Source organism: Erinaceus europaeus, chromosome 15 (genome assembly GCF_950295315.1).
Source record: "Erinaceus europaeus chromosome 15, mEriEur2.1, whole genome shotgun sequence".
NCBI classification, from domain to species: domain Eukaryota; kingdom Metazoa; phylum Chordata; class Mammalia; order Eulipotyphla; family Erinaceidae; genus Erinaceus; species Erinaceus europaeus.
The window spans coordinates 61,152,670-61,170,206 of NC_080176.1; the positions used below are offsets into that span (position 1 = coordinate 61,152,670).

The window sequence follows — 17,537 nt, forward strand, 5'->3', positions numbered from 1 at the left end:
TTATGTACTGAGTAGGAAATTCCTATCACAGGAGCAAGGAGAGAAGCCTCTTTGAGAAGAGGCGATCATCTCTGCACACTCGGTCAGGCCCAACAGAGCCTGTACAGAAGACCCAGGGCCAAATCCCTGTGTTTTAGTTTCCCACAGCCACACTTTACGGGTGACCAAAGGAGCTGGCCTACCGTCTGCAGTAAAGCCAAGGAGGTGTTGGAAGAGCTCGTGAAATGGGAACTGTGACAAAAGGGTAACCAAATCATCTTCACTGAGGAGAATCCAACTTGTCTCTGGGTCTTCATCCTATGGGAAAAGAGCAAAACTCTGTCAGGTGACTCAGTGAGATGCCGCTGGGCTCTGGCCTTGTTACAGGAAGGAATGAGCACAGTCACTGCAGATCACAGTGCAGTAAACTCAGTCTCAGCTCCACAGACGGGCTGAGGAGTCCCTAGAATTGCAAGCACAGTTTTAAATATACCAGGGTCATATTCTTTCCTGAACGACCAAAACAGCTCTCATAAAATTTCTCACAAGGATAAAAAAAAAAAAAAAAAAAAACCTCTAGCACAGGATTCTCATGATAAAGCTCAGTGTTTTGACAGAATCAGTTAATGCCCCACCTGCGGGGGGTGGGGGTTCGCTTCACGAGCGGTGAAGTAGGTCTAAAGGGGTCAGTCTTTCTCTCCCAGTCTTCCCCTCCTCCATTTCTCTCTGTCCTATCCAGCAATGACATCAATAACAACAATAATAGTAACCACAACAACGATAAAACAACAAGGGCAACAAAAGGGAAAAAAAAGAATCAGTTGAAGAACAATGAACCACAATCCAAATTATTTCAGCTACAAGCTTTTTGTTCCCAAATCAAGATCCCAACCAGATGACTGACATTCTACTGGCAAAACAAAAACCACAATGGTGACACTGGAGATTATTTGGGCCTTTGTTGCTGTTGTCTGATACAGAGCACTAGTCACCCCAAAAGACAAGGCGGCTTGTGTTCTGTCACATTCAAATGGAAATGCCGTACAAAGTGCATTGTGAAGAGTGATTCATTCAGCACACTGTCTATGAGAGCCGGATGCGATCCCTCATGACTTCTTTACAACTCTAATTTTTACCCTTCTATGTCTCTTGATAAGCAAGAGTCTCACAGGCTTGGAGAGCAGATGTTTCCAGTACTGGCTATGAACTAGAATCGGCAGGGAAACTTTTACACATTTGGGTGTCTGGGTGTGGGCCTGCACAAGGCTTTAAGTCACCCAGGTGGTTCTGATGTGCTGCTACTTAATGCCAGCCCAGGAAATAGGTCACCTGTGCACGAGACCCTGGCCTCTAGCCCTGGCACCACAGGGCATAACAAGGGCACTACCTGGAGAGCTTCATGGGTAATGGAGAGGTGCTGTAGTGTCTCTCCACTCTAGTCTTACCCCAAACTAAAGAACTGTGTCAGGGATACTGCACAGGTGCAAGGCTGTGTGTTTATTTTCCAGGGTCACAGGATAATAACAACACACACCTGATGTTAAGAAACCAGTCAGTAACCACACTGCCTCCTTCCCTGTAGCCTGTTGGTTTGTTTGTTCACTTAAGCCAGAGCTTAAGCATGAGATCATGCATATGTGAGGCTCCAGTTCTCAAAAAACAGTATTAACAATTTAGATTCTGGTCATGAAATTCTCGCCCTCTACCTTCTCAGTGGGAAAGTTTGTCTGAGCAGCTTATAAGCACAAAGGCAGAGCCCTGCTGAGTCACAGCTCACACAGCTGTGCGCTGGCAGTGGGATCCTGAGCCCGAAATGTTTTACTACAGAAAATAAAATACCAACGTGAAGCTCAAGTAATAGAACTGATTTCAGGTTCCACACTCTCCCCACAGAACAGGGAGGCACTCTAGAGAAGACTGGCTCAGAGCACAGGTCTTAGAGGCTCGGCTATTTAATGGGACAGTACTGGCCTCGTCAGCCACTGGGAAGTCAAAGGAGATAGGCAAACAGCGCTGAGAGAAATGCTGGGTGCACAGAAAGAGCTCTGGTGAAAACAACACAGGCTTGGTAAGTTACCTCTTCTCCACCTTCATCTACTAGTGTCCACGTCCCAGATGCAGGCCCTGAGGACAATGGCTTCCCCTCACTGGGCTTCATGTGGCACAGGAACTCAGCTCGGTTTCTAAAGAACAGGGGCAATCACTCCAGTTACTTGAATACTGACAAACCAGCCCGTGTGCTTTTAACCATCTGCTCACCCCAAAGGAGAGCCGGACACTGGCCCCGTCTTCACACGTTTAACTTAGTGGTAAGTCAGAATGGGGTGAGACTCTGCAAGACCAGAATCTTGCTGATTCTGGTGCAGAGACCTTGACCACCCTGAACTGGCACTGAGGAGTCACTGTGGAAAACAACCAAGTTCAGGCAGAGGGGGTACTCTGATAAATGCAGGTTGCTACAACACCTGCCCTGACCTGACTCACAAAGTGTTGTCAGACAACCCACTGCAGTGAGTTAAAATGAATAAACAAATAACCCACAGGTAATATAGATGCATATTTGGGGGCAAAACAGTAATATTGCATTTAAAAATGTTTCTTTTTTTTTTAAGATTTTATTTATTTATTAATGAGAAAGACAGGAGGAGAGAGAAAGAACCAGACATCACTCTGGCACATGTGCTGCCAGGGATTGAACTCAGGACCTCCTGCTTGAGAGTCCAAAGCTTTATCAACTGTGCCACCTCCCAGACCACTCAAAACTGTTTCTAAGTCTAGACACATCTACCAGCTGGAGGAGCTGGCCCTGTGTCCAGGCTGGAGCTGGGAGAAGTCCTACAGGCCACGCATTCACCATGGGTCAGTAGGGGTCACCTGGGTCTATGAGCAGGTAGACAGCTGGGTTTTCTCCTAACCACTTCTCAGTCCTCTCTCCTGCTCTCTCTGTCCTCCACCTGAAAATCCCTCTAGTACCTCTTGTAACCAGGACTTTCTCTTGTGACTTCTAGCTATGACAGCAGAGACCGTCCTAGTCCAGAGGGAACCCAGAAAAGGTTAACTTTAGATAAAGAATTAACTCGCAACATCGCTCTGGGACAAAGGGTGTCCACTCAAAGGAAATCTGCAATGCTGAGTTCTGAAATGTGGACAAGTGCCAGTGCCCCTGGCAGTTCTTCCGCTCTGGGCAGCTTGGGAAGCCGGTCACTCACTAGGAAGAAAGCATTCCAGCTCTGACTTCACAAAGCTCTCCACACTTACTTGACAGGAGACATCAGCAGAGCAAGGGACTGCATGAAGTGAAAGACCCCTGAGGAGTTATTCAACACTTTGATCTGAAATCAGAAAAGGAAAAGGCAGAAACCTTAAGAACCCACATTTCTATAACCTCAGCCCCCAGCATTCTGAAAAGGGGCTGCTGAGAAGACAAACACTGAGCTGAGCTGGCACCTGCCCCACAGAGGGAAGACCAGGGCTGGGGGGGGGGGGGGGGGAGGGTGGAGTGTTGTCCCTCATTACCAGGTTGTCTGTGCCCAAAACTAGACACAGCTGAGCTGCTGGCATAAATTTACTGTCACAATGTGGGGACAAAGAAGAATAGTGGCACTTTAATCCAAAAATAGACAAAATGTAAACAAACAAAAAAAGCCCTCCTGCTTAAAAAGATTTAATCTTCTTACTAGAAAAGCCAAAGCAGGGCTGGCAAACAGCTCCCGTGGACAGTGACTGCTCTCACACGTGTGCAGCCCCAGGTCCAGCCAGGTCCTCGATGGACTGAAGGAAGCTGTGGCACTGTTCCTTTCCCCTCTCCCCTTTCTCCCTCTGTCTCTCTGACACTCTTTCCATCTGAAAAAGTCAGTACCAGAGATGACCTCCACCCCTCAAAAAAAATTAATTAAAATGCCAAAGTGAAGGTGATGTGGAGAAACTGAACTTGAACTTGGCATCTTTGCCTCTTGCCCAGCTGAGTGGCTGCTGTGAGCGGCAACACCACAGCTCAAGGCAGGCAAAAGGGGACTTTATGTAACTTGTCCTCTCTGCCTGTCTGTCTCCCAGTCTCCCTCTAAAAAAATTAAATAAACAACTGGACCAAGTAGGTCACTCTGCTGTATCAGAAATGTGAGAGCCTGGGTTCATTCCTTGGTCTATTGGAAAGTAAAAAACCCTAGCTATACATGGGTCAACTACTGCATTTTACTGTCGACTATAAGCCATTAATCCCCTCAATATGGAAGAAAAGGAAAAAAATCCTAGCCTTCTTGCCCAAAGAATTTTACAGAATAAAGTGATCCTGAATCTACCAAGTCAGATTACAACTGGACTTCTGCAATTCTTTCTTAATTTCATCAGCTCTAGGCAGCCCCAAAAAGTTCCAGCATACACATTGCTAAGACTGTGTGCTGCTAATAGATAGGTTTCAAGTATCACTATATGTAAACTCATTTTCAAAGCAGTTACTTGAGAATCAATGTTTAGGGGCCAGGCAGTAGTGCACCTGTTTGATCATATGCGTTACCATGAGCAATGACCTGGGTTCAAGCAACCAGTCTCCACCTTCAAGGGGGGAGCGTTATAAGTAGTAAAGCAGTGCAGCAGGTGTCTCTGTCTCAGTCTTTCTCTCTCCCCATCCCTCCCTTCCTGTTTCCTCTTCCCCTCTTAATTTCTCTGTCCTACCAAATTATAAAATAAATAAATATTAACAATAACAAATAAATAAACCAAACTTTTCTGTGTAGTATGCCACATGGTTATATATTTAAAACACTCAATGTCTAGCAAAACCTTTCTCTCAGCCCCCTTAGAACCAGAAGGCCCCACGTCATACCTGGATGAAAGGGACGGCCCACTGGCTAACACCGGCTGGACATCGGAGAATGTGGTTTAGAAGGAAGAGGTGGTCTGCAGGGCACCCAACTCTCTGCAACACTGACACCTGAGCAGCAAAAAACAGAGTTTCACAACTTCACAAGCACAGAAATGCATGTACTGGTAGTACACTTATTGAACTGGCTGTTCAGGACACTCCCCCATCAGACACACTATGCATGGATGAACTTCTACCAGAGGCCTACATGTCTCAGCACTGTGACAGAAAGAGAACATCAGTGTCTCTGCAAACCTACTTTTCTTTCCCTGGCAAGTTACAAATCACCTTTGAGTGGTGTAAGTCAAATAGTTTAATTGTCCTGAGTTTGTGAGAGTGTCTCAAAGGCAAGTAAGTCTGCCCGGACCTCAATACACACTGAAGAGCTCCACTCTGGACCCAGACACAGCAGCTACCGCGGCCCCTTGGGAAACATGCCCAGGGAACACCTCCACTGCTTCACAACTCACCTCACGTCTCTCCTGTGCTTCCCAAGTCCTGGTTCCTCTCTTTGTGCCCTTAAATACTGCTAAGTATAAGTAAGGGTAAGAGTAGACATCAGTGTCCAGAGACATCAGGCATGGAATGTGAACCCTTCAGCATCATTACTCGGGTGAGACCTTCCCTTTCTCATATGAGTCCTTAATTCCATTTCCGATAGTCAAAACAAAGCCTCAAAACTTGGATATAGACCAGGTCCCATGAGATAGAGCAGATGTACACATGTATCCATAAACTAGGGCAAGACATATGCCTTAAAACAAAAGTGCACAATAGTTTACAGTAAGTCAATAAATGAAGCAAGCAAGTACAAAGACCTAAAAAGACACTTTAAAGTACCTAATGAAATAGTTCCTACTTAGACCTAGATACTCTCCTCACCTACTTCCTATTACACTTCCCTCAGTCACTGCAAAACTAACCTTATCAAAGTTAGGGACTACGAAAGCTGAATAAAGACAAGAGACTGGCATACTTTAATGATGACTCTTTAGTCACTATCAGGCTATCCCATCAGCTGGGGCCCTAGTTGGAGAGTCCTGGGATTCCCACACAAACACGAGGAGCCTAGACCTCAACTAGATCCCTCTCCCCATTATCACTGGTCATCTCCATCAGGAACAACATAATGGACCCCTTTGGGCGCCCCCATAGGACTTTGCCTTCAATGTGGATCAACAATGGTAGAGAAGGTTCCATCCTCCGAAGGGGGGGTTGGATAACATACTCTATCTGAAGAAGATGGATCCTGAAATTGGTGCAACTCAGGATGTTCGTACTCATGACCACAGAATGCAAGTTCGGACCTACAGGGATGTAGAGGTTACAGAGGCTCCTATGCTAACTATAGGCCCCAGATCAAATCGATGGGGTTTACAGTTAACAATATTTATACACTTTTCCCATATATGGGAGCTACTCTCTCCCCTGATCCAGCTTTCTAGCCCTTTTTCCAGCCATAACATCAATTCCAGAAAATAACCTGGGTCCACCCGCATATCAGATGTCAGGCTCAGGCAAAAACTAATAAAGTCATGAGCACTTTAGAATATACCTAAAACAGACCTACTAGCTATTTCCAAAATGGAGACGCCAAATCTTCATCTGCAATATTCCAGCCTTTAGGTCCATGATTAATCAACAATTTGTATGGCTTTATATGTTAACTCTTTTTCAGCCACCAGGTTCCAGATGCTACCATGATGCCAGCCAGACTTCCCTGGACAGATGACCCCACCAATGTGTCCAGGAGCTCCACTTCATCAGATCCCTGCCCCACTAGGGAAAGAGAGAGACAGACTAGGAGTATGGATCAACCTATCAACGCCCATGTTCAGCAGGGAAGCAATTACAGTAGCCAGATCTTCCACCTTCTGCACCCCATAATGACCCTGGGTCCACACTCCCATGAGGTTAAAGAATAGGAAAATTATCAGGGGAGGGGATGGAATATGGAGCTCTGGTGGTGAGAATTGTATCCCCCTTATCCTATGGTCTTGTCAGTGTTTCCATTTTATAAATAAATTAGTTTTTAAAAAAAAAAAAAAAGAATAGACATCAGCTGACAGAGACACTTGGAGTTCTCAGATCAGATACCTATGACACTGTGGTCTCACACCTGGCAGGCTTCCCGCACTCTCAGTGTTCCTGAGTTGAAGGCAGGAGGTCGCTGAGCTTAAAGTTCACCAAAGTACCTTGTTTGGTAGTGCACTAGACTTGTTTCCATGGTCACAATCAAGGAAATGTCACTACTTGCCACATCACATGAATTAGCAAAAGGAAACTATTAAAGGAAAACTGTAATGAGATAAAAGATCATTCTCATGCTGTCTGAGAAATGTAAGAGGTCAGGCGGTGGTGCACCTGGTTGAGCACACGTTACACTGCACAACGACTCAGGTTCAAGCTTTGTGAGTGGTGGAGCAGGGCTGCAGGTGTCAGTTTCTCTCCCTAGCTCTCCCTCGCCCCTCAATTTCTCTCAGTCTCTATCCAATAATAAGTAAATAAATAAATTCTTTTTAAAAAACAAAAGAAAGGAAAAGAAGAAAGACTGCCACATCTGTTTCCGCTTTCTCACCAGTCTCTGCAGCCAGAGGAGAACATCCTCGTGGAACTGCGTGTCTTCACTAACTCTCCTGGTGAAGGTGAACAGGACGCTGATGCACTCCTTCAGCTGACAGAGGTCGGAGGGGAGGCTCTCCGGGAGCCTGGAGGCTACAAGGTGTAGAGAGGCTTCAGTGAGTCTGGCACAAATGGTGTCTAGGGATTTCCACTTCCAAACATTTGGCTCAGGCTATGACTTCAACAAGGTAAAAAGGAGCATCAAGTTGTGAGAATTTCTCCTACGGGGGTAGAAATAGGTGTGGGTGTGATTGAAAAAGGAAGATAGGACCATAGGAAAAATGGGCAAAAAGATGACAGATAGATAAGACAGACAGACAGACAGTTATAGAAGTAATAGTAAGCCTGTATCTGTGACGATGGCAGACTCACTGCAGTTTCCACTGGAGGGATGGGAATTCAGAACTCTGGTGGTGGGAATTGTGCGGAACGGTGCCCCTGTTATTTTTTTTTTTTTAAAGATTTTATTTATTTATGAGAAAGGCAGGAGGAGAGAGAAAGAAGAACCAGACATCACACTGGCACATGTGCTGCCGGGGATCCAACTCGGGACTTCATGTTCAACAGTCCAAAGCTTTATCACTGTGCCACCTCCCGGACCACTGCCCGTTATTTTGTAAACCAGTATTAAAATCACTAATTAATTTTTTTTTTAAAAGAAAACAGGGGGTTAGCGGTAGACAACATAATGGTTATGCAAAGAGACTCTCATGCCTGAGGCTCCAAGGTCTCAGGTTCAATCCCTAGCACCACCATCAGCCAGAGCTAATCAGTGCTCTGGTAAAAAAAAAAAAAAAAAAAAAGTATATCAAACCAGGTCATGTTTTCAAAATTTTTTCTTCTTAACAATTAAACCAAAAGAATGTTTAAGCATATTAGACTCCTGGCTCCTCAACACATGAAGACCCCAAATCTCATCTGCTCTATTCTTACCTTTAGGTTTCTGATTACTAAACAATTTGTGCTGCTTTATATCTTAAAGCTATTCAGCCACCAAGTTGCAGATGCTACCATGACACCAACCTGACTTCCCTGGGCAGATGACCTCACCAATATGTTCTGGAATCTTACCTTCCCAGATCCCTACCCCACTAGGGAAAGACGGAAATAGGCTGGGGGTATGGACCCACCTGCCAACACCCATGTTCAGCAGAGAAGCAATTACAGAAGTCAAAAGTCACATCTTCTGCACTCCATAAGGAATTTTGGTCCATACTCCCAGAGGGGTAAAGAGGGAAGCTGCCAATGGAGGGGATGGTGCAGGGAACTCTGGTGGTGAGAACCGTGGGAATTGTACCTCTCTTATCCCATGTTGATCATGATTAAATCACCAATTCAAAAAAAAAAAGGAGAAGAATGTTTAACTTTGTGAAATATTATAAAACAAAAATCATGTTTTATTAAAAAAAAAAAGTTAGCAGAGCACGGACTGGAGAGAAACACAGCTCACTTTGTTGCCATGTGTGCAGCACAGAATCAAGTCCTAGCACCACATGGGAGGCCCTACGGTATCAGAGAAAGCTCCAGCAATATGGTCTCTCCCTCCTTCTGTCTCTCCCACTCCGTGTCTCTGCTCTCCTCTTTATCTCAAAGGGCAGCAGTCCAGAGTAGTGAAATCATACATCTAAGGCCCCAGTTCCAACAACAAACAATTAGATTTCTGACCTAGCCGCAGTTCTTTGATTAATTATAAAAACAATGGAGTTTGGGGGACATGTTTTCACTAGTTCTAGTATCTCTCCCAGAAATCAAAACTACATGATTCCATTAGCACAGTTAAGATCTAACATATCTCACTATAAAAACTAGTTTCTCTTCTGCTTTGCTTTGTTCTTTGGAGAACTAGGGGTTGAATCTAGGGTCTCAAACACTAAGATACATCCTCAAGCCCTTAAAGGATAATTGCTTAAAACTCAAATCAGGGTGAAACAGTGAGAACAGTACAGATCCTCTGATACACATAAAATCCCACTAAACGGACAAGCACAGTAGAGAATTTAAAAATATATCCTGATTGTCAGTTTTAAAACCAAAATTTGTACTGGAATATAACTTAGTAACAAGTACATAGCTGGAACAGTAGAGACATTAATCATAAGGAATAAGCTTTTCGGTGTGTCCCTACCCCATCAGGGAAAGACAGAAATAGGCTGGGGGTGTGATCAACCTGTCGATGTCCATTTTCAGTGAAGAAGCAATTATAGAAGCCATAACTCCCACCTTCTGCACTCCATGATGATCCTGGGTCCATGGGAGAAGTGACAGGGGAAGATGTCCAGAGGGCTCTGAACCCCAGTTGCACTGAGACTTAATATACAAGTGGCCAGAAATCTTTGTTTTTACCAGAGCACTGCTCAGCTCTAGGTTACGGTGGTGCAGGGGACTGAACCTGGGACTTGACAAAAGCCTCAGGCATGAGAGTCTGTTTGCATAACCACTGTGCAATCTGCCCCCCCACCCCCCCAACCCCCCACCACACACCCGAAATCTTTGTTTTTATACCATCACTGAGATGGGAAGAGAATCAGGAGAACACCTAAGGAGATCAGGGGGCATTTCTCTTATCTGAGAAGGAAAAAGAAAAAGGAAACACACTTGGAAGTACTAACAGGTTTCGGTGTGGCTTAGAAAGGAAATGAAGGCAGGGCCATAGAAGTGATTAAAAATGCGTGCGTGTTTCTGTGTGTTGTGGGGGTGGGGGTGGGGGTGGGGGTGGGGGAGTTAACCCATACCTATGACCCTGGGAGAACTCTGGTGGTTACCACTGAAGGAGGGGCGGCACAGAGCTCTGGTGGTGGGAGAGGTGTGGAACTATGCCCCTATTACCTTATCATCATGTAAATCACTAATAAAAATAAATAGTAAAAAAAAGAGGGAGCTCTCCGGCATCCTAGGAAAACCATGGGAGAGGAAGAGCCAAGTGTGCTATCTCAAAACATCAGGAAAGAGAAGCTCAGCCCAGTACTGAGAGAAGCCACGTCAGACAGCAAGACCATGGGGACCTCATCGTGCTGACTGGCACACAGTCCTCTCAACTCAACTGTGTTTCATCTTTAGCCACAAGCAAGAGTGAGGCTTTCACTACTTACACACTCGGTCTTGCTGATGCTCTGCCAGCACCCTCAGCAGAGAGCAGCTGCTGAGCAGCGTGTAGAGAAAGGACTCCACCTGCAGCCTGGAGAGCACAGATGAGTATGAGTGCAGCGCCAGCGTCTGGTGGACGTGCTCACACTTGGCTTCAAACAGCTTTTTCAGCTCCTCCAGCGCACTCGTGTTCATCTCTGCCCTCTGGTAGCGGTGACAGCCCGAGACTTTCACTTGATCTGCACAGACACCCTGTGGGAGACCAAAAAAATGAAATACAGAACCAGATACTCTTGGCATGTGAAGTAATCTGGCAGGGGCCAGGGGGCCAGGTAGCCACGCATCTGCTAAGCCCGCACATGCCGTGCACAAGGACCTGGGTCCCAGCCCCCAATCTCCACCTGCAGTGGGAAAGCTTCACAAGTAGTGGAGCAATAGTGCAAGTGTCTTTCTCTCTACCTATCTCTATCTCTGTATCTTTATCTCCCCCTTCCCTTTCAATTCTTCTGTATCCAAAAGAGAAGGAAAAGAGAAGAGAAGAGAGTGGTTGGGTAGGTGGAACAGTGGATAAAGTATCTGACTCTCAAGTCCTGAGTTGGATCCCCAACAGCACATATACCAGAGTGATGACTGGTTCTTTCTCTCTCTCCTCCTATCCCCTTTTAATTCAATATTAAAAAAAATTTAAAAATCGATTAAATATTTTTAAAAAATTTAATTTAAATTTCAAAAAGGAAGAGGAGAGAAAATAGAAAATAGAATGGCCACTGGGAGTGGTGGGTTTGTCATGGAGGTATGGAGCCCCAGTGATAACCCTGGAGGCAGAAAGCAAAGTGATGAGGTGTGTCAGTGCTGGAGCAGCACTCCCAGCATTGGCCAGGCCCCAGACCAAGCACGAGCTTACCTGCTGGCCGCTCCCATCACCTGTCTTATGCCCCCCACACACTGGCTCAGCTGTTCTTGCTCACTGTCACTCCTGCTCTGTGCTGACCTGGCTCAAGATTGGTCAGTGCGAGCAAGTGCACAGAACAGATTGGGAACCTGAGCAGCAGCAGAGGTCACCCCAGTCCCCGGGCTCCAAAGGCCTCGCAGAGCACCTGCCAAAGTACCTGCACAGACAACTGCTCCTCCTTCAAGTGCCACAGACGAGCCCTCGTGCTGTGGCAGTCAGATGTCAGCGTGAGCAGCTCGGCTTCTGCCAGTAGCAGCAGCTTCCGGCAGCGTGAGTAGTTCAGAAGCAGCTCGTAGAGCTCGTGCCTGTCCTGATGGGCCATGCTGTCAAACTCTTCTGCACACGACTCGACATTCTCCAGCCATGAGCCAGGCTCCAAGATCCTGAGCTGCTCCTTGGTAAAGGGCACCAGCTGTAGCTGAGTCGGGAGCTCCGGGTACAGTCGCTCAAGATGAGGCGAGGGTCTCACAGCCACCAGGGCCGGTGTCTCAGCCACCTCGGTGGGCAATGGAGGGTACAGTTTTCTTACTTTGGGTGGCTGAAAAATGCCTGTGGCTTCGTAGGAACTCTGCGAGCCAAGGTATGATGGCACTTCTGAAGAGAGGCCTGGAGCTTGTCTGTCTTCTTCCCTAGTGAGAATGTCCCCAGCCCGTTCACTTCCTGCTGCCTGCTGAGCAAAAGCCAGCGGAGACCAGGTGCTTTCAGGAGCACCACACTCTGCCAGCGTCCTTCCTTCTGGCTCCACCAAGTTCCTCTGTGTGGCCAACTTGCTCCTAGCACAGTCACCAGGCTTACTGACATCGTCCTCGGCCCAACCTCTAACTGCCTCCTCTGCCTTGAGGGTCTCTGTGTCACATGTGAGGGGTCCTTCATGACTTAGGGTTAAGGAGGTGAGTGGCACGTCAAACATGTCACTCTCATCTTGTTTGCTGGCACCGTCCTGGAGCTGGGAGTCAGATGCTGTCTGTACATGGTCATCTCTGAGGCCAACAGTCTCAGTGAGGGCTCCCAGCTCTCTGGAGGCTTCTGGAACAGAAAGTTCATCCAAGTCCTCCCTCCGGAGGCTTTCACATTTCTTCTTCTCCTGAAAACAAGATTCATAGTGGAAAACAAATTATAGCAGTAACTGATGTATTCAATATGAGAACATTTTAAATCGTGTATAAAAATCTAACTTTCACATTTGACATTTGACTCTAAATCCATGTCAGTGACATGTTCCACATCTTGTATTAGTCAGTTTTGAGTGTGTGGATTTTGCAGATTCACTAGTCAATCCCAGCAGGCATCATAATTAGCAATAAAGTGTGACTCAAGATGGAGAAGAGTCTGAATGAATTCATTTTCCATCTGCTACAGGTTATGTGAAATGTTTCCCTTAGGTTTCATTCAGAAGAGCACAGACTTGCAGCACAAAGTCCCCAAGTTCAGACTAGGCATCACACGTCAGAGCTGAGCATGAGCAATGTTCTGGTCTCTCATAGCAAAAGTAAAATACACACACACACACACACAAGAATTTGAGGTCAGCTTGTAATGAACATAGCTATAAAAGTTACAAATAGTAATTCAAGTGATCCAGGAGGTAGTGCAGTGGATAAAGCATTGGACTCTGAAGCAGGAAGTCCCGCGTTCAATCTCTGGCAGCACATGTACCAGAGTGATGTCTAGTTCTTCTCTCTCTCCTCCTATCTTTCTCATTAATAAATAAAATCTTTAAAAAATAAAAAGTAATTCAAAAATCCCATCCAAAAGAACTGTAAAAAAAATAAAAATTAAAATTAAAAAACTGTAAAGCACACTGTGAGCTGTGGATATCAGCTTCAGTGATTGCCCACACAGTACATACAAGCTGGTGTGTCGTGGTGAATGTCAGGACAGCACTACATGAACACTTATAGCAAAATGGAATGGATCCGATCACTGCAGTGATGTATAGCACACTTGCTCCATAAAGCACCTTTCTAAGATGGGACAGCTAAAAAGAAAACAGGGGGACTGGATAGACAGTGAAACAGAAGCACACAGAACTTGCAACAGAGAGGTCCTAGCTCAGTCCCCAACACTCCACAGCGACTCAGAGTGCTTTGGCAAAGGAGAAAATCTGTGGGAGGTAGCAGGGGGTGTTAGAAGCCAATGGTTACTACAGAAAGAAAGGTTGTACACTAGTCAGGCGAAGGCCTAATTTTTAATTTTTTTATTTATTAATTTATGAGAAAAGAGAGAGAAAGAACCAGACATCAATCTGGTACATGTGCTGCTGCAGACTGAATGCCGAACCTCATGTTTGAGAGTCCAATGCCTTATCCACTGCGCAACCTCATGGACCACAAAGGCCTAATTTTTTTTAATAACTTGTTGATTTATTTATTGGCTAGAGACAGAGAGAAAGCTACAGGGATGGGGGAAATAAAGAAGGAGACAGGGAGACACCTGTATCCCTGCTTTACCAGTCAAGAAGCTTACACCTGCAGCTGGAGACCATTTAAGTGAGCTGATCACTATCTGAAAGAGCTGGCCCAGTCCAGTGAAGCCAGCAAGGACAAGAAAGGGTTTTTTGTTTGTTTTTATTGTCACTAGCATGACTGCTGGAGTGAGGTGCCTATAGGATGAGCCCACTCTACTGCTGGTAGCCATAATTTTTTTTCTTTTCTTTTTCCCTTTTCTCTTCTTTTCTTTTCTTATAGAGACAGAAATAAATTGAGAAGGAGGAGAAAGAGATGGGGAGAGAAAAAGAGATACCTGTAGCCCTGCTTCACTGCTTGTGAAGCTTTCTCCCTGCAGATGGGACCAGAGGCTTGAACCTGGGTTTCTGATCATAGTAACATGTGTGCTCTATCTGGTACAAAACCACCTGGCCCCACAAAAAGGTTTTTAAAGTATCTATATAGGTCTTATACCCAGAATTTATAAAAGAAAACTCAACTGTGTAGCCCCATCTTTTAAATTTTTTTATTATTATTTATTTTCCCTTTTATTGCCCTTGTTTTTGTTGTTGTTGTTGTTATTGTTGTTGTTGATGATGCTGTCATTGTTGGATAGGACAGAGAGAAATGGAGAGAGGAGGGGAAGACAGGGGGGGAGAAAAAGAGAGACACCTGCAGACCTGCTTCACCGCCTGTGCAGCAACTCCCAGAGCTTGAACCGGGATCCTTATGCTGGTCCTTGGGCTTTGCTCCATGCGCACTTAACCTGTGGTGCTACTGCCCGACCCCCAGCCCCATTTTTCAATGGGCATGGAGTCACAATAAACATTTCTGTACAAGGACACACAGAACACACAGTAAAAAGCATTCAGTATTGTTAGCCGTTAGTGACATGCAAATCAATCACAAGGCGATACCAGATCACTTCAGAGTGACTGAAGTGATGGCAGGGACAGGACCTCATACAATGCCAGTGGAACTTAGCAGGACACAGCCATGAGGAAAGTCTGGCCATTGCTGAGGGTGATGATGGGTGCACAGGCCTGTGACCATACTCAAATCACCGGGCTACGTTCGTTTTCCAACTTGGTGAACTGAACTGACAAATTATACAGTGTGTGACTGACATCGCAGCTACTGAAAACAACAGGGAGAAACTCCATCAGGATCCAGAGAGAAAAGAGGAAGGACATTCAGAAGTAGTAATGGGGGGGGCAAGTGGTAGTGCACTGGTTGAGCACACATGTGCCAATGCTCAAAGACCCAGGTTCAAGCCCCTAGTCCCCACCTGCAGGGGGAAAGCTTTGCAAGTGGTGAAACAAGAGCTGCAGGTGTTTCTCTGTCTCTTTCCCTTTCTGTCTCCCCTTTCCGCTCGACTTCTGGCTGTCTCTATCCAATAAATAAAGATTAAAAAAAAAAAAGTAGTAGCAGTGGGTGTGGGAGTAACTTGGAAGGGAAGGCAGGACCATAGGGGAAAAAATAGGCAAATACATATAAATATAGACAGAGTTACAGAAATAATAGTTAACTCATATCTGAGACCTTGGGAGAAGTGCTGTAACTCCCAATGGAGGATACAGAACTCTGGTGGTGAGAACAGTGTGGAGTTACACCATTAATATATACATATTTAATGAGCTGCCTTCTGGAACAGACTATGCTGCATGGAAGTAGGTTTATTCTGTTTTTATTTACTTATTTATTTATTATTGGATAGAGTCAGAGAGAAATTGAGAAGAGGGGGAGATAGAGAGGGAGAGGGCCAGAGACATTTGCCACCCTGCTTCACCACTCGTGAAGCTTTCCCCCTGCAGGTGGAAACTGGGGGCTTGATCCCGGGTCTTTGTGCACTGTAGTATGTGCACTCAACCAGGTGTGCCACCACCCAGCCCCTTATAATTTTATAAGTCAATATTAAGTCACTAATAACATTTAAAAAAGAAAATAGAGAGGACACTTTTTTTTAATTGAGCTGAAAACTAAAAGATCAAGGAAGTGGAGTGTGGCTAGAGGGAGGTCTGAGCTCTCATCTGGAAGGAAGCTGGTGTGTTGCAGGAAGCAGCCGCAGCCGGGGTCATATGACCAAGCCCGGCCATCGACACCACAGGTCTCTCCAGTTTGAGCCTCTAGGTCACAACCAGCCCCCCCCCCTACACACACACACACAACTACCCTGGCAAGTTCAAACGTGTGCCCTCCACTAAGCAAGCCCAAGTCTCCAAAGGCACCCCTGAACCCCGCATGTCTACCTACAGCAAATCTACTATCAAGAGTGTAATCCTCACCATGGTAACAACAACAATAAGGAAGTTAGATAATCAATTAAAGAACTTTTCTTTTAATTCAAAGAAAAATCCTTCCCAGCCCTTCCAGAAGAAACTCAAGTCTTTGCTTTAGGTTTCTATTTCCCCTGGGGCAGAAGTCAGTGCAGCTCTGGGTTTCAAAAATGGAATCTAAGACCTTCAAAGATGAATTCTTGAGGAGTAAGTCATCACATGGGAGTAGACGAGGAGGAAGAGCTGGTGTTTGATAGACTCATCACACCAGGAAGACAGGCAGAGGGAGGAACACATAACCATCTAGGCACGTGGTGAAGGCCTCATCCTGCACTCACCAAGACCCCTGGAGAAGGGCCAACCTCCTGAGTGCAAATGCCAAGAGTCAGGCTGGAGCTGTGCTCACAGAGCAATGCCTGGCGAGCAATGCCTGGCGAGTTCCTGGGAGGCTCACCTCCTGAATCATCTCCAGCCTCCAGCCTCTGCCCCACCCGGTCACTCCAAACAGCACTGGACAGGCCTCCCTGAACACTGCTCTGAAGGACACTGGACCATTGTAACTTCTCACTCAACCAAGCATAGCTCCTGGTTCTGGCATTCAGTGCTTCACAGTCACAATCCTGACCCAACAACAGTGTGAGCTCAGGCCAGGGAGACTGGACAGTGACAGAAACTACAGGAGGGAGGCCCCAGGTTAGATCCCTGGTGCCACCAGCAGCTCCAAGTGAGAAGAGCTCTAGGAAGAAGAAAGACAAGGAAGGAGGGAGAAGGGGAAGGCAGGACAGGAAAGGAAGGGGAAGGAAAGAGATAAATGAGAAAGAGAAAGGAAACCTCTTTAAATATAAAATCCTTGGGTGCACTGGGTTGAACATTTATATTGCTATGCTCAAGGTTCCACGTTCAAAGCTCTGGTCCCCACTGCAGAGGGGAAGCTTCATGAGCAGAGAAGCAGGACTGCAGGTCGGTCTCTCTCTCTCTCCTTCTCTATCTCACCTTTCTCTCTTCATTCTTCTGACTCTATACAATAAAATAAATATTTTAAAAATAATACAAAATCTTTTACATCAACCTTTCCACATGTACTCTAGTCATTCATTCTCTCTCTCTCTCTCTCTCTCTCTCATCTCTGTTTACATCCTAGGTGCCTGGAGCAGTTTTGGGGGGCACAGTGAGTGGTCTGTGAGCATTTGTTCTACAAATAAACGGGGTTTAGGAGGCAGGAAAAAAGGAAGGGAGCTAACTAACATCGACACTTAGCATCCCCACCCTCCATCCACTCCCAGAGGAGGGTCATGGCGAGGTCCAGGAGAGCTTGGGGAATTACAGGTCTCCTGGTT

General features: G+C 45.9%; 1 protein-coding gene across 4 annotated transcripts in view; it reads right to left on the reverse strand.

The window, feature by feature from the left end:
• The window catches only part of EPG5 (ectopic P-granules 5 autophagy tethering factor), a 120,712-nt gene that overhangs the window by 91,072 nt on the left and 12,103 nt on the right, over positions 1–17,537 (reverse strand). For all 4 annotated transcript variants that reach the window (XM_060173813.1, XM_060173812.1, XM_016185117.2 and 1 more), the window contains exons 2-8: positions 11,656–12,582; positions 10,552–10,798; positions 7,419–7,555; positions 4,802–4,909; positions 3,238–3,311; positions 2,057–2,162; positions 183–297 (exon numbers count right to left, since the gene is read on the reverse strand). In XM_060173813.1, the coding sequence (XP_060029796.1) occupies positions 183–297; positions 2,057–2,162; positions 3,238–3,311; positions 4,802–4,909; positions 7,419–7,555; positions 10,552–10,798; positions 11,656–12,582 (1,714 nt within the window). The remainder of the gene's footprint in view (positions 1–182; positions 298–2,056; positions 2,163–3,237; positions 3,312–4,801; positions 4,910–7,418; positions 7,556–10,551; positions 10,799–11,655; positions 12,583–17,537) is intronic.